At 43.1% G+C, this 16,023-nt stretch overlaps 1 protein-coding gene across 1 annotated transcript in view; it reads left to right on the forward strand.

The window, feature by feature from the left end:
- CSMD2 (CUB and Sushi multiple domains 2) overlaps nt 1-16,023 on the forward strand; it is a 536,402-nt gene that overhangs the window by 313,857 nt on the left and 206,522 nt on the right. The window contains exon 13 of the mRNA XM_077837745.1: nt 14,333-14,515. Within this exon, the coding sequence (XP_077693871.1) occupies nt 14,333-14,515 (183 nt within the window). The remainder of the gene's footprint in view (nt 1-14,332; nt 14,516-16,023) is intronic.

Consider the following 16,023-nt stretch of genomic DNA (forward strand, 5'->3'; position numbering starts at 1 on the left):
CCCCATCTGCAGTGTCCATTAATGCATCTCAGGATTACATCACAGCTGACCATAACTTAACTTTGAAAGCTGAAGCAGACTGGCATGAGCTGACACTGCAGAACACAGAATGAAAACATGATGCCTCCCTTAGAATGGGAGGAACCAGACCCTGGGGCATTTACAGTTACCATTGAAGTTCATTGCAAATTCTCTGTGCGTTATTGTGCTGGATCCTGCTTCATTGATTCAATGGGAGCTTGTCCATTGACTTCAGTCAGAACTGGATCAGGTCCTAACTGAGGGATGACTTTGGCCCACATACTGTTGCTTGAAAATGGTCAAACAGGCTCTTTGTGCATCATAAAAAATTAGCAAAGCAGACCTTCTAATGGTGTTTTAAACTTGTGGTTCAGAGGCACTGGTGGATAAGCAAACAGAAACTCCCCCCTCCCTTTTTTTTAAAAAAAGTCATTGAAAAGAGGTTTTGCTTCCAATTTAGGTGTATCCCTGTGGAGCTGGGAACAAAAAGACATGCCAGTGAGCTACCAGGAAGTGCATGAGAACCAGAAAGTGCAAGTGACTACAGAAAGAAAGTGAAAATAGGAAAAAGTGAATTAGGGGAAAGTAAGCCCTCGGCATTAAGGGTGAGATTGAAGAGAGTCTTGCAGTTAAAGCACTCAGCTGGGGGTTCACAGCTCAGGGGTCAACTCCCAGCTATGCCGCTCATAACTGTTTGGGGTAAATTCACTGACGGCATCTAAGAAATTTCGTATCAGAAGCCCCATGTCATTGTGACTTGTGCTCCAAAATCCCACAGAGAACCCCTTTGTGCCCCATTTGCAAAATGGAGATGGTAATCTTTCCCTGCCTGGCAGAGGCGTTGTGGGGATAAATCACTGATGTGGTGATGACCATCAAGTGACCATCAGAAACCTCATCATTTTTTTCAAGTCCAAGGCATATTTTGTTGACGTGCCTTTCTCTAACATAAAAACATATCAATTTAAAAACAAAACAACCAAAAAAACCACTCCACCTAAAACCCTACCAAAACATGACAGTCCCCTGCAAGTGCTTCTCTGCTTAAGAAGCGGAGAAGAGAACAGATATATGGCAGATGTTGATCACATTGTTTAATGCCTTGCTGGAAGGCAATCAGAAACTGCAGTGAGGAGTGGAGTATAACAACCTATCAAGAATAGGATAGGCACCTAGAAAGAGAGAGGAATGAGATTTTAGAAACTCATTCAGTTTTCATCATGTAAAGTGGTGCTAGAAATAACGCTAATATTGTTAATGAATTCCTTTTTGATAGTTCCCCAGTAATCCTGAAACTGTATATCAAAACTAATAATCTTTTTTTCTTTCCAAAATACACCATTTTGAGAATATTAGCCCTTTAATTATTTTTTGTTGTGTCTTTCAAATATGATATTAGTGTCTGTTTGCAATATTTTCTTTTCCGGACTCAAGTTCACAGGGTGCTTGGCTGTCCAATCTCATCCAGCAGATTCCCACAAACCATCAGACATCTGGATTCACAAGTTTTTGCAGCCTGGCGTCCCTCGGAGCTTTCTATGAAGCACTGAGTGGACTCATTTTGCACAATCCCTTCCCAATAAATCAAGTCCCCTGTGTGGATGTCGTTTTAATTTATTGCAGTCTTGTCTGGCTAGATCCCCTTGTGTAATATCCGTCGGTTTCTTCCTGTGGTTAAAATCTAAAGAAATCCAGCTGCAGATGGAAAAGGAGGAAAATTCCTATGGAAGGAGGGTCTCTCAGTCAAATACCCCCTTCATAATTCTTTTTGATCAGCCTTCTTGGCTGGACACCATTACGTTAGATGAATGCCTTGTTTAATCTCCCCTAATTTAAGTCTTCAGGGGGGTGAATTTCCATGACACTCAACTCTATCTCTCATTCACTACTGATGCAACAACCACTACCACTAACATGTCAGAACCGCTACAGGAGATTAGCTCTTGGATGAAATGCCACTGGCTCAAACTGAACCCAGGCAGGAGTGAAGTGATGCCTGTTGAAAAGGGGAAATGCTTCAAAGAACTAGCCAAGAAATTGTCTCCACCTTCTATCAAAGGCATACAGCTCCCATTCATCAAAGTGGTTCCGGGTTTCATGGTCCTGTTTGACTCCTTGCTACGCTTGGGTGATCAGATATGATCTGTTTCCAAAATGTCTTTTCACCTCCATCTCACTAGGAAACATCTCCTCCTCCAGCATGAGGATCTGGCCAGAGTGATCTATCCATTTGTCACCTCGAGGCTGGATTACTGTCATTCATTGTATTTGAAGCTGAATGTGAAAATGATGTGCTGCCTAGTACAGAATGTGGCCCCTGCCTTCTCCATGTCTTAGGCCCCTCCACTGGCTCCCAGTCAGCCCCTGATGCCAGTTTAAGTCCTGGGTCCTAATTTTCAAAGCAATTCAGGGATCAAACGCCAGCTACATCAAAGACAGAAGCACAATCTATGAACCATTGCCCCTCTGGGAAAGCACAGACCATGCAGCCCAAGATGAAGTGAGAGAGAGCTGGGGATAAAGGATCTCAGTCAAGGGGATCCAGGTCTAGAGTGAACCTCCAGAGGAGATCAGGCAAATCCAGAGTCATAAGAACGGCCATACTGGGTCAGACCAAAGTCCACCTAACTCAGTATCCTGTCTTCCGACAGTGGCCAGTGCCAGGTGCCCCAGAGGGAATGAACAGAACAGGTAATCATCAAGTGATCCATCCCCTGTCTCTCATTCCCAGCTTCTGGCCAACAGAGGTTAGGGACACCATTCCTGCCCATCCCGGCTAATAGCCATTGATGGATCTCTCCTCCATGAATTTATCGGAGACCATCCCTGCCCTTAAGGGCTCACAATCTGAATAGCCAAGGGTAGAGGGGAAAGAGAGGCAAAGTGACTTGTCCAAGGCCACAGAGCAGGTCAAGTGGCAGAGCTGGGATAGAGGCCAGGTTTCCTGACTCCTAGTCTAGTGCTCATTTCACTGGGCCTTTCTTTACATTACTACATAAAAGCGAATAAACAAATTGTAATAACATTAACCGGTGCTGTATTTGCAAGAATTCTGAGTTGGTCAAAATTTGACCCTTCTCCCACACAACAGACCTGTTATATTCCCGTGTGTCCTTTTACTGAACTTGTAACAATGCCCTGGCCAGATCGTGCACATGGTTGAACCTGAGACCTCTGAATCCAAGAGTATGGGTCTCTAGTGCCTGAGCAAAAAGACCAACTTGTGCATATCTGTGTGTGGTTTAACCACTCGTAGAAATGAAGTGTCCACACTGTGTTAGCATGTGGTGTATTCTGGCCATCAGAAATGATGGACTGTAGAACTGAGGCTAGGGAAGTTAATGGCAGTGCTGGTAAAGTCGGGAAAGTGGCTGTTAACAAGTAAGTGACTTTCTTACTCAATACCCTGTGGGCCTCATCCAAGGGCCATTAAACTCAATGTGTTTTGTTTTTCTATCGAATTCAGTGGGATTTGGATCAGGCTCTGTGTGTGTCTTTCAATGTATATCTCCTTATATTGCTACAAAGATGAAGTCTTCTGTTGGCCCAATAGAGCTACAGGAGAGTGAGCCGGAATTCATTGTATTTCGTGTTCAGTAGAGACCCGCTGGTGGATCTTTATTCCTGGCGACAGCGTACAGCTTCAGAACATTGCTTGAATTTCAGATCCCAGGAGTTTTAGTTCTGGTGGATCAAAATTAGGGTATCTTGGCAGAGATGTGTAAGGGAAGGTTGGCCAGAGCCTGTGCCCCCTATGGCTGGCTATTTGCCAGCATGATCAATCCTTTCCTTCCAGAAACTCTACGTTCTAATGATGGGCAAACTCAAATTCACCGAGTTTGTTGGTTCAGCTCCGATGAAGACACAAACCCGAAAAGGTGGTGTTTGGATCCGAATTTGGACTGGGTTTTTAGACTAGGTTTCAAATCTGAAGCTGACTGAGGCCTCTTTCCCCAGCTAATGGTGTGCTGCAGGTGAAGGCGTTTGGCGGATGAAAAATGAAGAGTATTTACGATCATTTAAATTCTGACTCAGTGCTTGGCTCTGGAGAGCCCTGATGAAGCTTAGCTTTAGTGCTCAGCTTTAGCCCCATGGAGCTAAGAAATATAGGAGCTCTGCGGAACTGAAGGCATAAGATTCCCTCTGTACTGAGCTCCTGGGTATTTCAATCAAATCCTGCTACCCAAGCAATTTGGATCACTGGGTTTCTATGTGTTTCCCTACCTCTCTGTATGCATACACACTGTGTATGTAAATATGCACATCTGAATGTATCCATATGCAAATGTAAGTGTTTATACACATGCACATAGATTGTAGGGGGAGCTGATAGTGACCCCTATATTTAGGTTGCATAAAGCTTTCAAATTATAAAATATTTTCTTAACTGTTGCATGTTTGAGTTTGGAACCTAAGGAATGTTATTTGAATGTAATTATTCTGTATGTAATATACACATCAATACATATTTGAGTGTATATGCATTAATATAACATAATTAATATAGAGCCTGATTGTTCATTGTCTTGCACCTTGTCATGCCACTTACACCAGTGTAAAGTGAGAACAAAACACTAACACTCTGCTTTGGGAGCACTTAACACTCGTTTTCTACTGATGCAAAAGTCTGCACAAGGTGCAGTGGGGAATCACACTCATACTATAGTGTCACAATGGGAACTGATGGATGCTAAAAGATTTTATTCAAAATTTGGCCCTTTTTATGTTCTTGAGTGGGAGTTGAGCACTCTTGAAAATCTGGCTCATAATGTGAACATAGGGCTTTGGGGAGGAAGGATGGTCCAGTGAGTAAGGCACTATCCTGGGAGTTCTAGCTTCAATTCTCTACTCTGCCACAGACTTCTTGAGTGATCTTGGGCAAGTCATGTAGTCTCTCAGTGCCTCTGTTTCCCATCAATAAGATGGGATAACAGCTCTGCCCTGTCTCTCAGGGAGGTTGTGAGGATGAATACATTAAAGATTGTGAGGTGATTAGATACAACAGTTATGGGGGCTAGATAAATACCTGTGATAGATGTCCATGCTTACATCAGTGCAAATGGCCACCTGCTGCAAGAGACGATCAACTTTTCCCCTCCCCTCTGACGGTTCCCCTGTACAAACCACACACATGCATGATGCATTTCTCCTGTACTCAGTAGTCCGGATTATAACCAAAAAGAAAAGGAGGACTTGTGGCGCCTTAGAGACTAACCAATTTATTTGAGCATAAACTTTGGTGAGCTACTGCTCGCTTCACCGGATGCTACTCGGAAACCGGATTATAACCATCGCTCTGGTGGCTGCTATTAACAGGTTTTCGCTGTACAGAGACGGACACCCATTGATCTGTTTTGCATCTCAGTCTTTGTTGTATAAAGAGCTGTTCCCAGGAACTACATCTGGTACTGCCACAGAAACACCGGGGCCCAAAGGCATCTTCTGAGCTACTTGTTTCTTAGGATCCCACACCAGATCTGCTAGCACAAGCCAGCTCCCGCGGGAGGCCATGCATCATATTTACTGTGTGTTTCTTTTCCTGAATGCTCTCCATCGATTGGGTGTGCATATTTGTTTTTTATTTGGTCCTACATTATAGAAACACCCCCCGCCCCAGTCTGCCTGGCATTGAAGTCTATCAAACCAGCTTCTGTTTATTTCTTCCCCCTCCCGATTTCCATTAAACATATTGACTCTTGTCATAAAGCAGGAGGGCTGGAGACTGCTGAACCAACACCCATTCAGGCTTTTAGCTTACAGTGCCACTGACCTGAGCTACATTCGGAGTAACCTGTCTCCTATTTACCTTTAAAGATGAGCATAAAACTTCGCTGGAGTGGTTTGACATTATGCCTTGAGGGATTTTAATGAGTGACAGCCTGCTGGATACAGGTTTTCTTTTTGCCCGGGAGCTCTGGCCTAGACAATGGGTATGAGCAGAGGTATAAGGCCAGAGGAGTTTGTTTCTTTTTTGTTTGTTTGTTTCTTCTCTTGACATTTTTTCCCCACTTCTGGAACCAACAAAAGAAGATAGGCTTCTTGCAGCTTGTGCATCCTGGATCATGCTGCAGTTCTCTCCAGAGGGTGGCTTCTTCCAGCCTTAACTATTTGTGCAATTGCACCACGGCATAAGAGGTTAGACAGCTGAGGCAATTAATTATTTTGCACCAGGGTTAAGCACTCTTTTAAAGGTCTGATTCCCACTGCCCACTGAAGTTAAGGGAAAGGCTCACATGCGGACCTGAGATTGGGTTCTAAGAAAACAGTGACCTACATTTTAGGTGCCTCCATTTTTGACAGCAAAACTGTAGATACCAAAATCAGGTCCCTTTTCAGTGTCTCAGGTTGGACCCCTGGATGCTGAAATACCCGCAGTCATTAGTAGTTTTGAAAATCCAGGCTTACTTCTACCACATTATGTGCCAATGTGCAGAAGGAAAGTCTTTCTGCCCAAGCAAATAGGAATGAGAGAGAAGCTTGCAGAGACCTTTCATTCAGCTTCATGGGAGGTGTCTGTGATGAGCTTCATTCTTTCCCTTCGTTGGGTCAGAAAGAAGATATTCCTTCCTGTCTTTGTGTGGCTGCACTTCTCCCTTTTCCCTCCCTCATTCTGAGTATCCCGCGCTCTAATCATAGCCTGGTTTTACAAAAGTGATGAGCACCTGCATTCCCATTGACTTCCGTGGCAGGTGGACTTGCTCAGCGCCTCTGACAGCAGCCCCCTAGCTGTGTTAGGGTTCCTAGTGCCCTGTGCCTCCCATGCCAGAGCTGAACATTTGGGAGATGGTTAAAAAAAACCCAGAAAACAACCTGGGGTGAAATTCTGGCCTTATTGAAGTCCATTTGCAAAACTCCCGTTGACTTCATCAGGGTCAGAATTTCACCTCTAGGGGTTGTACGTCACCTCCCCAGTGCAAACTGACTGTTTTAAAGGGACACAATGTTATTCAGTGACACATACTCTGCAGTGAGATGTACATTTCACCGACCAGTCCCAAGGATGTTCAAACCACAACAGCAAGGAACATGGCGAGTGGTTTTAGCACATTCACCCAGAGAAGGAAACTGAAAGAAACAACCCAGCTGAGGTTTTAAAATGGGCATTTTAGTAGTATTTCAAAGGGCCGTGTCTCCTACCACAGGTATGCTAGCGAGAGTAAATGGTGTCGTGCAGAGGGGGAGAATCAGGCCTGGGTTCTCTGCAGCTTCATTACTTAGGTCCCAGTGCAATGAAGCGCTTGATTTCAAGGATGCTTGACTCCTTTGCTGAATAATCCTATGACAAAAGTTAAGCTTGTTCTTAAATGCTCGGCTGGATCTGGCCCTTAATCTTTGCAAATTGCTTTCAGAGATGTCTTGATGAAATATGTTTATATCAGTGCTGCAGTTAATAGGATTTAATGAATCCTAAGAAGATCATATTCATATTATGTTAGGATGGTTGAGGTGTGCGTGCAAGAGGCTTTCGTGTGAGTTGGGAGGAGGGATCAGTAAATGGAGTCATTTATAGAGGGGTGCCCATCTTTCAGGGTTTGGGATATAACCTGTTACAACAAAAGAGAGGGAGGGATGGTATTGTGGTTAAAAGCCCAGTGCTGTGAGTCAGGAGGGCTGGTTTCCACTAGTGAGCCATGAGGCCTTCCGAACTCATGCCACTAAAACCCTTTGCTGCTACATCATGGCATTGTGTCTCTCTTTCTCTGCATGCCTGTCTGTGCATGTCCATAAATGCTTTGGAGAGCAGGTATGTGTTTTTATACAGTATGTGGAATATCTATTCATAAGTGTTCATTGTGTGTGTGTGTGTGTGTGTGTGTGTGTGTGTTTATTTACTATATGTACAGTGGGTGCGGTATTTGCGTTATATATAAATCCTGAGCCTCCAAAGAGCTGACCCATTCAATCCCGATGACGGATAAGAAGCAATAATCGATTTGTATTTGAAGTATCAGTTCCAGAAGACTCAATAAAACTCAGGCATCCCAGCATCATATAAGTAGCACATCCACATTTTGTAGCCGTTAGTTTTGTTCCCAACTGCTGTGTGGGTTATTTATTTATTTTACATTATTTCCTATTAAGCTCTGAATAGGTTCTTCCTCTGTATCAGACACTTCAACATTACCAGTTTTTAAAAGGAAGTAGGTCAGCATGGATTGCTTTCTGGGTGCATCAGCTATTTGTAGACAGAGTTTTATGAGCTCACAGACGTTCCTAATGGATGTTTGCAGAACATTTTGAGGAGGGTTTATTGCTAATGAAATCCCTCCCACCTTCCACCTTTGTTTTCTATTATTTCTAACTGCCTGCTGTTGACCTCTGTTAACAACTTCAGCACTCAATGCGGTGCAGTCTACAAATGGAAAAATATTTCTGGTTGTCTGCATGCATGAGGAAACATCAACACAAGGATATTCCATGGGCAGCTTTGGATGGGTTGTTGGTTGTCAGAGCTGGGGGTGAGCCCATGTGGGAAAGTTCTACAGAACTGAAGTAATGGTGGAAATCAATAGAACTTCTATAGAAATGTGGGCATATTTTGTAGTAGTTATTCTAAGTAGTGTATAATTTGAGAGAATTTGCTCGTTTCAAGAGTTTTTTGGAAACTGCAAAGCAGGGAAAGAATTCTCTATTTAGGATGCTTCAAAAACCCTAAGGGAAAAGTAAACATTTTCCTTACATTGCATTGGACTTTTGCATTAGGTTCGGGCATGATGCTTTGAATGGTGGTTTCTGGCCTGTTGCAACAATTCCAGGGACACAGGACTCCTGGTTAAAAGCAAAGATAGAACACGGAACTTCCTACCCAAGGAGACAGGCCTTTACTAGCTGTGCTAAATAAGGCTTTTGCCATTAGCTGGGGGAGTGTTAAGAGCTCTTCTCTGCAGCTAATCCAAGTACTAGATGATACCTTGACGTCACGCATTTGAGCAGTCCTGATACTCCATCCAGCACGCACGCAAGTCAGTACATTTGTTGGTGGTGTGGGTTTTAAATATTGTAGAAGTGGCCAGTGGTAACCGGCCAAGAACTTTGTGTATGAATATAAGTGCCTTGTGACTTTTCCAGCTGAGGTCATTGTGACAAAGGTCCCTGGAGGAGACCGTTGTAAAATGATCGCTTTATGGTGCCTTCTAGATGCCAGGAGCTCCATGTATTTAGCTTAACAAAGAGCAGGTCCATGGGTGACTCAATTATAGTCTGGAAGTATCTATAGGGACCAGATATTGAATAACGGGGTCTTTAATCTAGCAGAGAAAGGTGTAACACGATCCAGTGGCTGGAAGTTGAAGCTAGACAAATTCAGACCGGAAATAAAGTGCAAATTTTAACAGCGAGAGCAATTAACCATTGGAACAAGTTACCAAAGGTCATGGTAAGATTCTCCATCCCTGGCGATTTTTAAACCAAGACCAGAGGATTTTTCCAAAAGCTCTGCCCTAGGGCCTATTTCGGGAAGTTCTATGGCCTGTGTCATACAGGAGGTCGGGCTAGATGATCTCAGTGATCTCTTCTGGCCTTGGGATCTATGAATTTGATGCCAGTGTGCATGTAATGCACGAATTGCATGCATTCACCTGTCAGCCGCATCCGGCAGGGGAAAGGGAATGGAGTTCACCACTGTTTCTGGATGCAGTGAAGCTATCCCTGCCCAGGGATGTTTTTTTATCTCTGGCTCATAAAGATGCTTCTGAAATGCAGACGTTTCTGGTGTTGGAATGCACCAGAGTGAATCTAACACTGTAGCACTTACAACAGCAAACATTCCTCTGGGGGGAAGATGATTCTTCACCACCTCACATGCTCGTATCACCTCTCTCATTTACCGGATCCCTCTGCAAAGCACTCCAATCAAATAATCCCATACAGCAGTCCTTAAGCCACTACTTGTCAGCCCTGATCATCTGCATTCTGCATGAGCGCTTGGCCACAGGCTCCTCATAGCTGGCAAATTTGGGTAGGCCAAGCATGGATGCGACTATGTTAGCTAAGCCAGTATCTTGACAGAGTATCCTGGGCCCACTCTCTCAGGGACTGCTGCCCCTTCACGTCTGAGTCTGCGAGGACTTCTAGGTTGGATCTCTTTTACGAGGAGACTAAACAAGGCCCAGGATGTTGTTTTCAAAGTTACACTGAGGTCCAAACTTCATAAAGAAGCCTAGAAATGTCAATCTAATATGGGTATTTGAAATGCAGCCCTCTTTGTGCATAAATATGTGCATAAAGAGCCTGTTTGGAGAATAGCAATAAACTGGTCAATTTCCCTGTTGTATCTAGTCTGTTTCACTCTCTGTTTCTTATCATTTGCAAAGCCTGCAGGGCAATACAAACTGTTTTCACTGAAAAGCAGAAAAGAAATACACTTCATGAAAACTTTTCTCTTAATATTAAATTGTTAGATCATATTTCTGGACCCCATTACCTGACGATGACTTTTTATGCAATAACAGAAACCAGATGCTCTGTCATGGCTTCTGTTGAAAATATACCTGTATCTAAAGATGCCTTAAGTCAATATAACAGTAAGAGAAACTTCTTGATATTCAAATCACATGGGAATAGATGGATTAATACAAATCTTGACTTATGCGATTTCCTCTGTAAGGGAAATGTCATAAAAGAAGTTTCCAATTTGGTGTTAGAAATTGAAAACTGGGAGAAAAGACAGTGAGGCTGATCACAGATGATGGGGATAAAAACCAGAGAACGTGGAAGATGAGATGAATGCAACACAGATTAATAGTGCTGAATCACTGAAGAAGGCTTCAAAGGAATAAAGTCTCATCACTAATAGCGATAGAGAGGGAAGGAACTCTTTAGAAATGAAACTGTATGAAAGCAGATAACAGAAAATCGCATACATGATTTTCCCTAAGTCAGAATACAATTAATCTCTTGCTACCTGTACATCTCCATATGAGAAGGTGTCATCTGTCTACTTTAGAACTGCATGGGGGAATTGATGTTGAAATGGAATACGGTAATGCAGAGAGATAATGTCGACACAAATTTAGCAGCCCAACTTGCATTTTGTAGGTATCTCCCTCCACTGCGACGGAGACTTCGGCCCCTGTCATGCAATGAGCTCTCCAGGGGTGGGACCTTGCAGTGAGGCGCTGCTCATGCAGAACAACTTCCAGGCCTCCTTATTATGACAAGGATTAAATGTTCATATCATGGTAGTGCCCGATCAGGATTGAGGCCCCAATGTGCAGGGTGCTGTACAAACATACAAAAGAGAGAATCCCTGCCTACCCATACAGTATATGCAAAATGAGAGCTTTAAGAACAGAGCGAATATCGCTCTAGGTGAGACCAGTGGTCCATCCAGCCCTGTATCTGACAGTGGCTAATACAAGATGAGTGTAAAACACCCATAATTATGTCAGTTATGCAGTAATGTCCCCCGGGGGTAATTTGTTCCTAAACCCAAGTGTTTGGGGGTTGACTTGTGACCTGAAGAATGAAGGTTGATACAAGTAAAAGTGTTTACCCTGGCTGGTATAACGCAGGTGATATTATTCATATACATGTCTTATTGCAGAGAGTTCCATGGGTTAATTATGCACTGCATCAAACCACACCAAATCTGTTTCTTTTTATTCTTTCTAAGTGTATTGCCTTTTAATTTTGTGAACTGCCCCCTCGTTTTTGTATTATCAGAGGGTAAAAAGGAATGCATGGTTGCTTTTCTTCTTTATATTTCAGCCACTATTGAATAGTTTGGTAGCAGGGGGTGTCGAGGGATACTTTTGCCTTTAACATAAAGTTAAAAAAAGGATAAATACAGAAGACAGGATGGATTTATGCTGAGGTACTGGGACTCAAATTTGGGTTTGAATCCCAGTTCTGCAACTTACTTTCTGTGGTTTTTGTCAGATGATCATAAAAACTATGAAGTCGGACTGAGTGTGTTTCATTCCTTATTGGATACACTGTGGCATTTTGTGGTTCTGTGATGCAGTAAGGAAAACAAACACATTGGGGTTAGAAGACTGCAGTGAAATTGATCTGGACTCAGCAGGCTGTGGATATGGATGTGGTTGTGGATCAAGATGTGAATATAGAACCTGTTGGACCAGAGCACGCTCAAGTTTTCTTGTTTAAAAACCGGGTGACACTTTGGGAACTGTCTGGAGATCAAAGAATCCAAAGTCGCGGTGTGCAATGTAGAAGAGGATCTTTCCAGGATAACCCCATATTTTCCTTTGGTCATTGTTAGTTGGGGAGTGGTGAAAGCAGAGAGACAGACCCCATCTCACTGAACACTTTCCTACAGTGGATTTGCAGAGCTTCTCTTGTACAGTCATTACAAGATGCCTTTCCTGAAGCATTAAAGATGCGCTAGGCATTCGTGTCTTCATGAAGGAGTATCATCAATTGCTTCAGGAGATGGGATTTACTCTCAAATTTCCATTGGGTTGAACTGTTCCATCTGTGACCTGAGATATTGCTCCTTTTATTAGCTCAGATCAGAAAACGGAGTGAAAGTTACATAGTTAGTAATGGTAAATGGGATGCAGAGCTTTACAACTCTCAGGTCACTATTTTGAAACCAGCAAGATCGATCACTTGTTGCCCCCCGTTTGTTGGGCTCTATGAAATGGGCTGCCGGCCTCAGTCCTGTCTGTTGATTGAACTGATGGCCTTCCATATAATAAAACCACCCTCACGGTTGGCACTGTTCTTAGTTTCAGCATGGGGCAGAGGATTGAATCTGCTGTGTGTAGCCCCTTCAAAGGACTTTGGGCTCAGCTTCACCTGTAACTATTTTATCTTCCGGATCATAGGACTGGGAATTCAGCAAGGGAGTTCCCAGTGTCTGTGAGGGACACTGCTCACAGGTGAGGCTAAGTTCAGACTCTCTTAAAGGGGCCAGCTCACCCTGTGACACACTGTATAGGTGTTCCCTGCAGATGCATGAAGTCCAGGTGCATCCGGATGGAAGCTTGTCCTATTTCAACCAGTGATCTGTGGATCTAGGATTTCAGTATCCAGGGTAGTGAATCTGTAGCGATAAGGACCCTCAATTTAGGGCCACATTCTGCTTTACTCATCAGAGCACCTCACCTCATTCCCATGGGGCTACCGTAGAACGTCAGAGTCACGAACGCCTCGGGAATGCAGGTTGCTGAAACGTTTTTAACTCTGCACAGAACATTATGGTGGTTCTTTCAAAAGCTTACAACCGAATGTTGACTTAATACAGCTTTGAAACTTTACTATGCAGAAGAAAAATGCTGCTTTCCTTTTATTTTGTTAGTAGTTTATATTTAACACAGTACTGTGTTGTATTTGCTTTTGGGGGGCGAGGTTCTCTGCTGCTGCCTGATTGCGTACTTCCGGTTCCAGATGAGGTATGTGGTTGACTGGTCAGTTCGTAACTCTGGTGTTCATAACTCCGAGTTTCTCCTGTATTTGATAAGGCCAAGACCCTCAGAGGTATATAGGCAACTAACTCCCATTGCCTCAGCCTTATACTCAGTGTAACAGAATCTAGCCTTTGAGAAGTAAATGAATATCTTCAGGCTCCATATGGATTTTAATTGCCGATGAGTAGTATAGATGTTTTTGTTTACTCCTGAGATAGAACGTGAGTTGATGGAGACCGAGAGTTCCTTTACCGAGATCTACACAACCTTTTTTTCTTTATTAAAATGGATTTTAAAATCGTTCGTTGTATGTCAACGGCCAGGTTCGCAAATTAGATTCCCCCACCCCAAAGGTTTCACAGGAGCTGTGTGTCCACTTCTCTTGCCACCTGGATTAAATATTCGGCTGCATGGGAAATCAGTACCACAATCAATCTCTCTTTCCCTGTAGTACTTTCGTATTTAGAAAGGGAATCGGAAATAGATCAGTTACAAGGATGGATGGAAAGGGATTAGCAATTCAGATCAATCAACCAGGAAACCCGTCACCGTGCTTGTAAATACAGCTGTTTAAAATAATTACTTGCTTTAGTTGTTATCCCAACACTGATACATGTACCATTCACCCAGTCAGTGTAACATGCTGCCCCCCTGTAGTGGCGGCTGGGACATAGCTAGGGGACCATGAAGCTGCTGGTGCGTTAGCTAACAGAGGTGGATCTTTTAATTCAAACAATAGAGGCCCATGCACTGAGATACAGAGGCTCCAAGTTCAATCCCCCATGCCAACAACCCACCCAGGGGCGTGTCATTATGTAAGGGTAATGCACACATTATCTGTTGATAGCATGTAAGCAAGAGCATAATAAAAACATTACAATAAAGTATCCAGTTGCCAGAACGTTTTTTCCCCCCACTTTTTTTTTATTTTCTTTCAGAAATTGACCAGGGAAGTTGCGGCGATCCTGGGATACCAGCCTACGGCAAGAGAGGAGGCTCAACATTTCGCCATGGGGACACTCTGAAGTTTGAATGCCAGCCTGCCTTTGAGTTGAAGGGACAGAAAACTATTACCTGCCAAAAGAGTAGCCAGTGGTCCGCTCAGAAACCAGTCTGTGTTTGTAAGTCAGTGAGGAGACTGCTTTAAAGTGTTTGCAATGTCCAGTGAAGTAGCTACATAGACAATACATTTGTGCACTGGATTTAGTACCTAGAATACAGAAAATACTGGAGATAGAGAGATGGAAGCCATACTGCACAATATGGATCAAGATTTCAACTACCCCAATGTTTGAGAGTGTTTGAATCTGAGAATTTGGTTCTGTCCATTACAGGGGAAAGGGGACAGCCTCAAAATTTGGATCTGGCTTCAGATTCCAATCTCTCCTCACAATTTTTTTTTTTTTGGATGGTATTTATTTCCAGGATTTGGGTTCACGTTCATCTCTGAGAGAAAGTGGAATCTTCCATGCTGGTAAAAACCCATTAAATTAAATTAAGGTTTTGGCCATTTAATTCTCCTTTGTAACCTGACAGCTCTCAGGTCCCCTACCTCCAAATCTCAACTTTAAATTTCTTGTCTTAAATCTCAGCAGAAATAGGGTTTGATGCTTCCAGTAGTGACTTGCGGGGGCGGGCGGGGATTTTCAGAGGCATAAGGAGGAGTTAGGCGCCCAGTTCTTTCTGGCTTTCAGTAGTCCTGACTGATCTTGGAAAATCTCCCCTTTAACTGACAGCGTTAAGCACAATACAATTATAAATGATCTGAACCTTCACCCAAAAGGAAACTGTTAACAAGGCTCACAAAAGTATTTACTTTATTTTGTTCCCCAGCTGAGGGCGAGTGAACTCATTGTGTCTAATACTTTACCCACTTGAGCACTCTAGTATCTGAATGTTCAGCTTTGAGGAGAAGAGACGGGAAAGTCAGTGAAACAACAGGATGATAAAATGGAGCTGGGAGTGAATAACAGAAACAGAGGAAAGGCGAGTGTGAGGAAGAGCGTGCCGAGAGGAGACAGCAGAAATGTTCCTAAAATAATACAGTGTGTGTATGTTTATTATAATACAATAAATGCACACACACATCCTGTCCAAGGTGCTCACTTGTAGTTTACATAGGTTTCTTCTGTACCAAAGACATTGCAAAGCCTAGAAAAACAAATATATTATTTCAAAATTGAATTACCCTTGCAAAAAAAAAAAAATCCTACAAGGGGCAATGCACAGAGGCAATTGTGGAAGAATAACAGTTGCAAATAAGTAAACTTTCTTTTAAATTATAAGGTAAATGTTTCACATGCTTTAACAAATTTTGCAAAACCTCTAAGCGACTTGCACAATTTGTGAAAGCCACAAGGTTTGCCCATTCCTAAGTGTCATGCACGTTTGCACTGCTTGGCTTTGTCCAGAAGCAAACACACCCTGAGACATTTGAGGAAAATAGTCCCCCTTGCATTTTCCTCCTGATCAACATGGGAAGTGCTAGAATTCTCATGTGACAGCCCCCTTTTTTGTGAGACTCTTCAACCAGTTTTTTTCTACCCAAAACCATTCAGAATTTGGGATTGTTAACAAAACCTTCAGCTGTTTCTGAGATTCCCCCGACTGACAATTGATAGAGACAACC

The sequence above is a fragment of the Eretmochelys imbricata genome, chromosome 19 (genome assembly GCF_965152235.1).
Source record: "Eretmochelys imbricata isolate rEreImb1 chromosome 19, rEreImb1.hap1, whole genome shotgun sequence".
In the NCBI taxonomy this organism is placed as follows: Eukaryota; Metazoa; Chordata; order Testudines; family Cheloniidae; genus Eretmochelys; species Eretmochelys imbricata.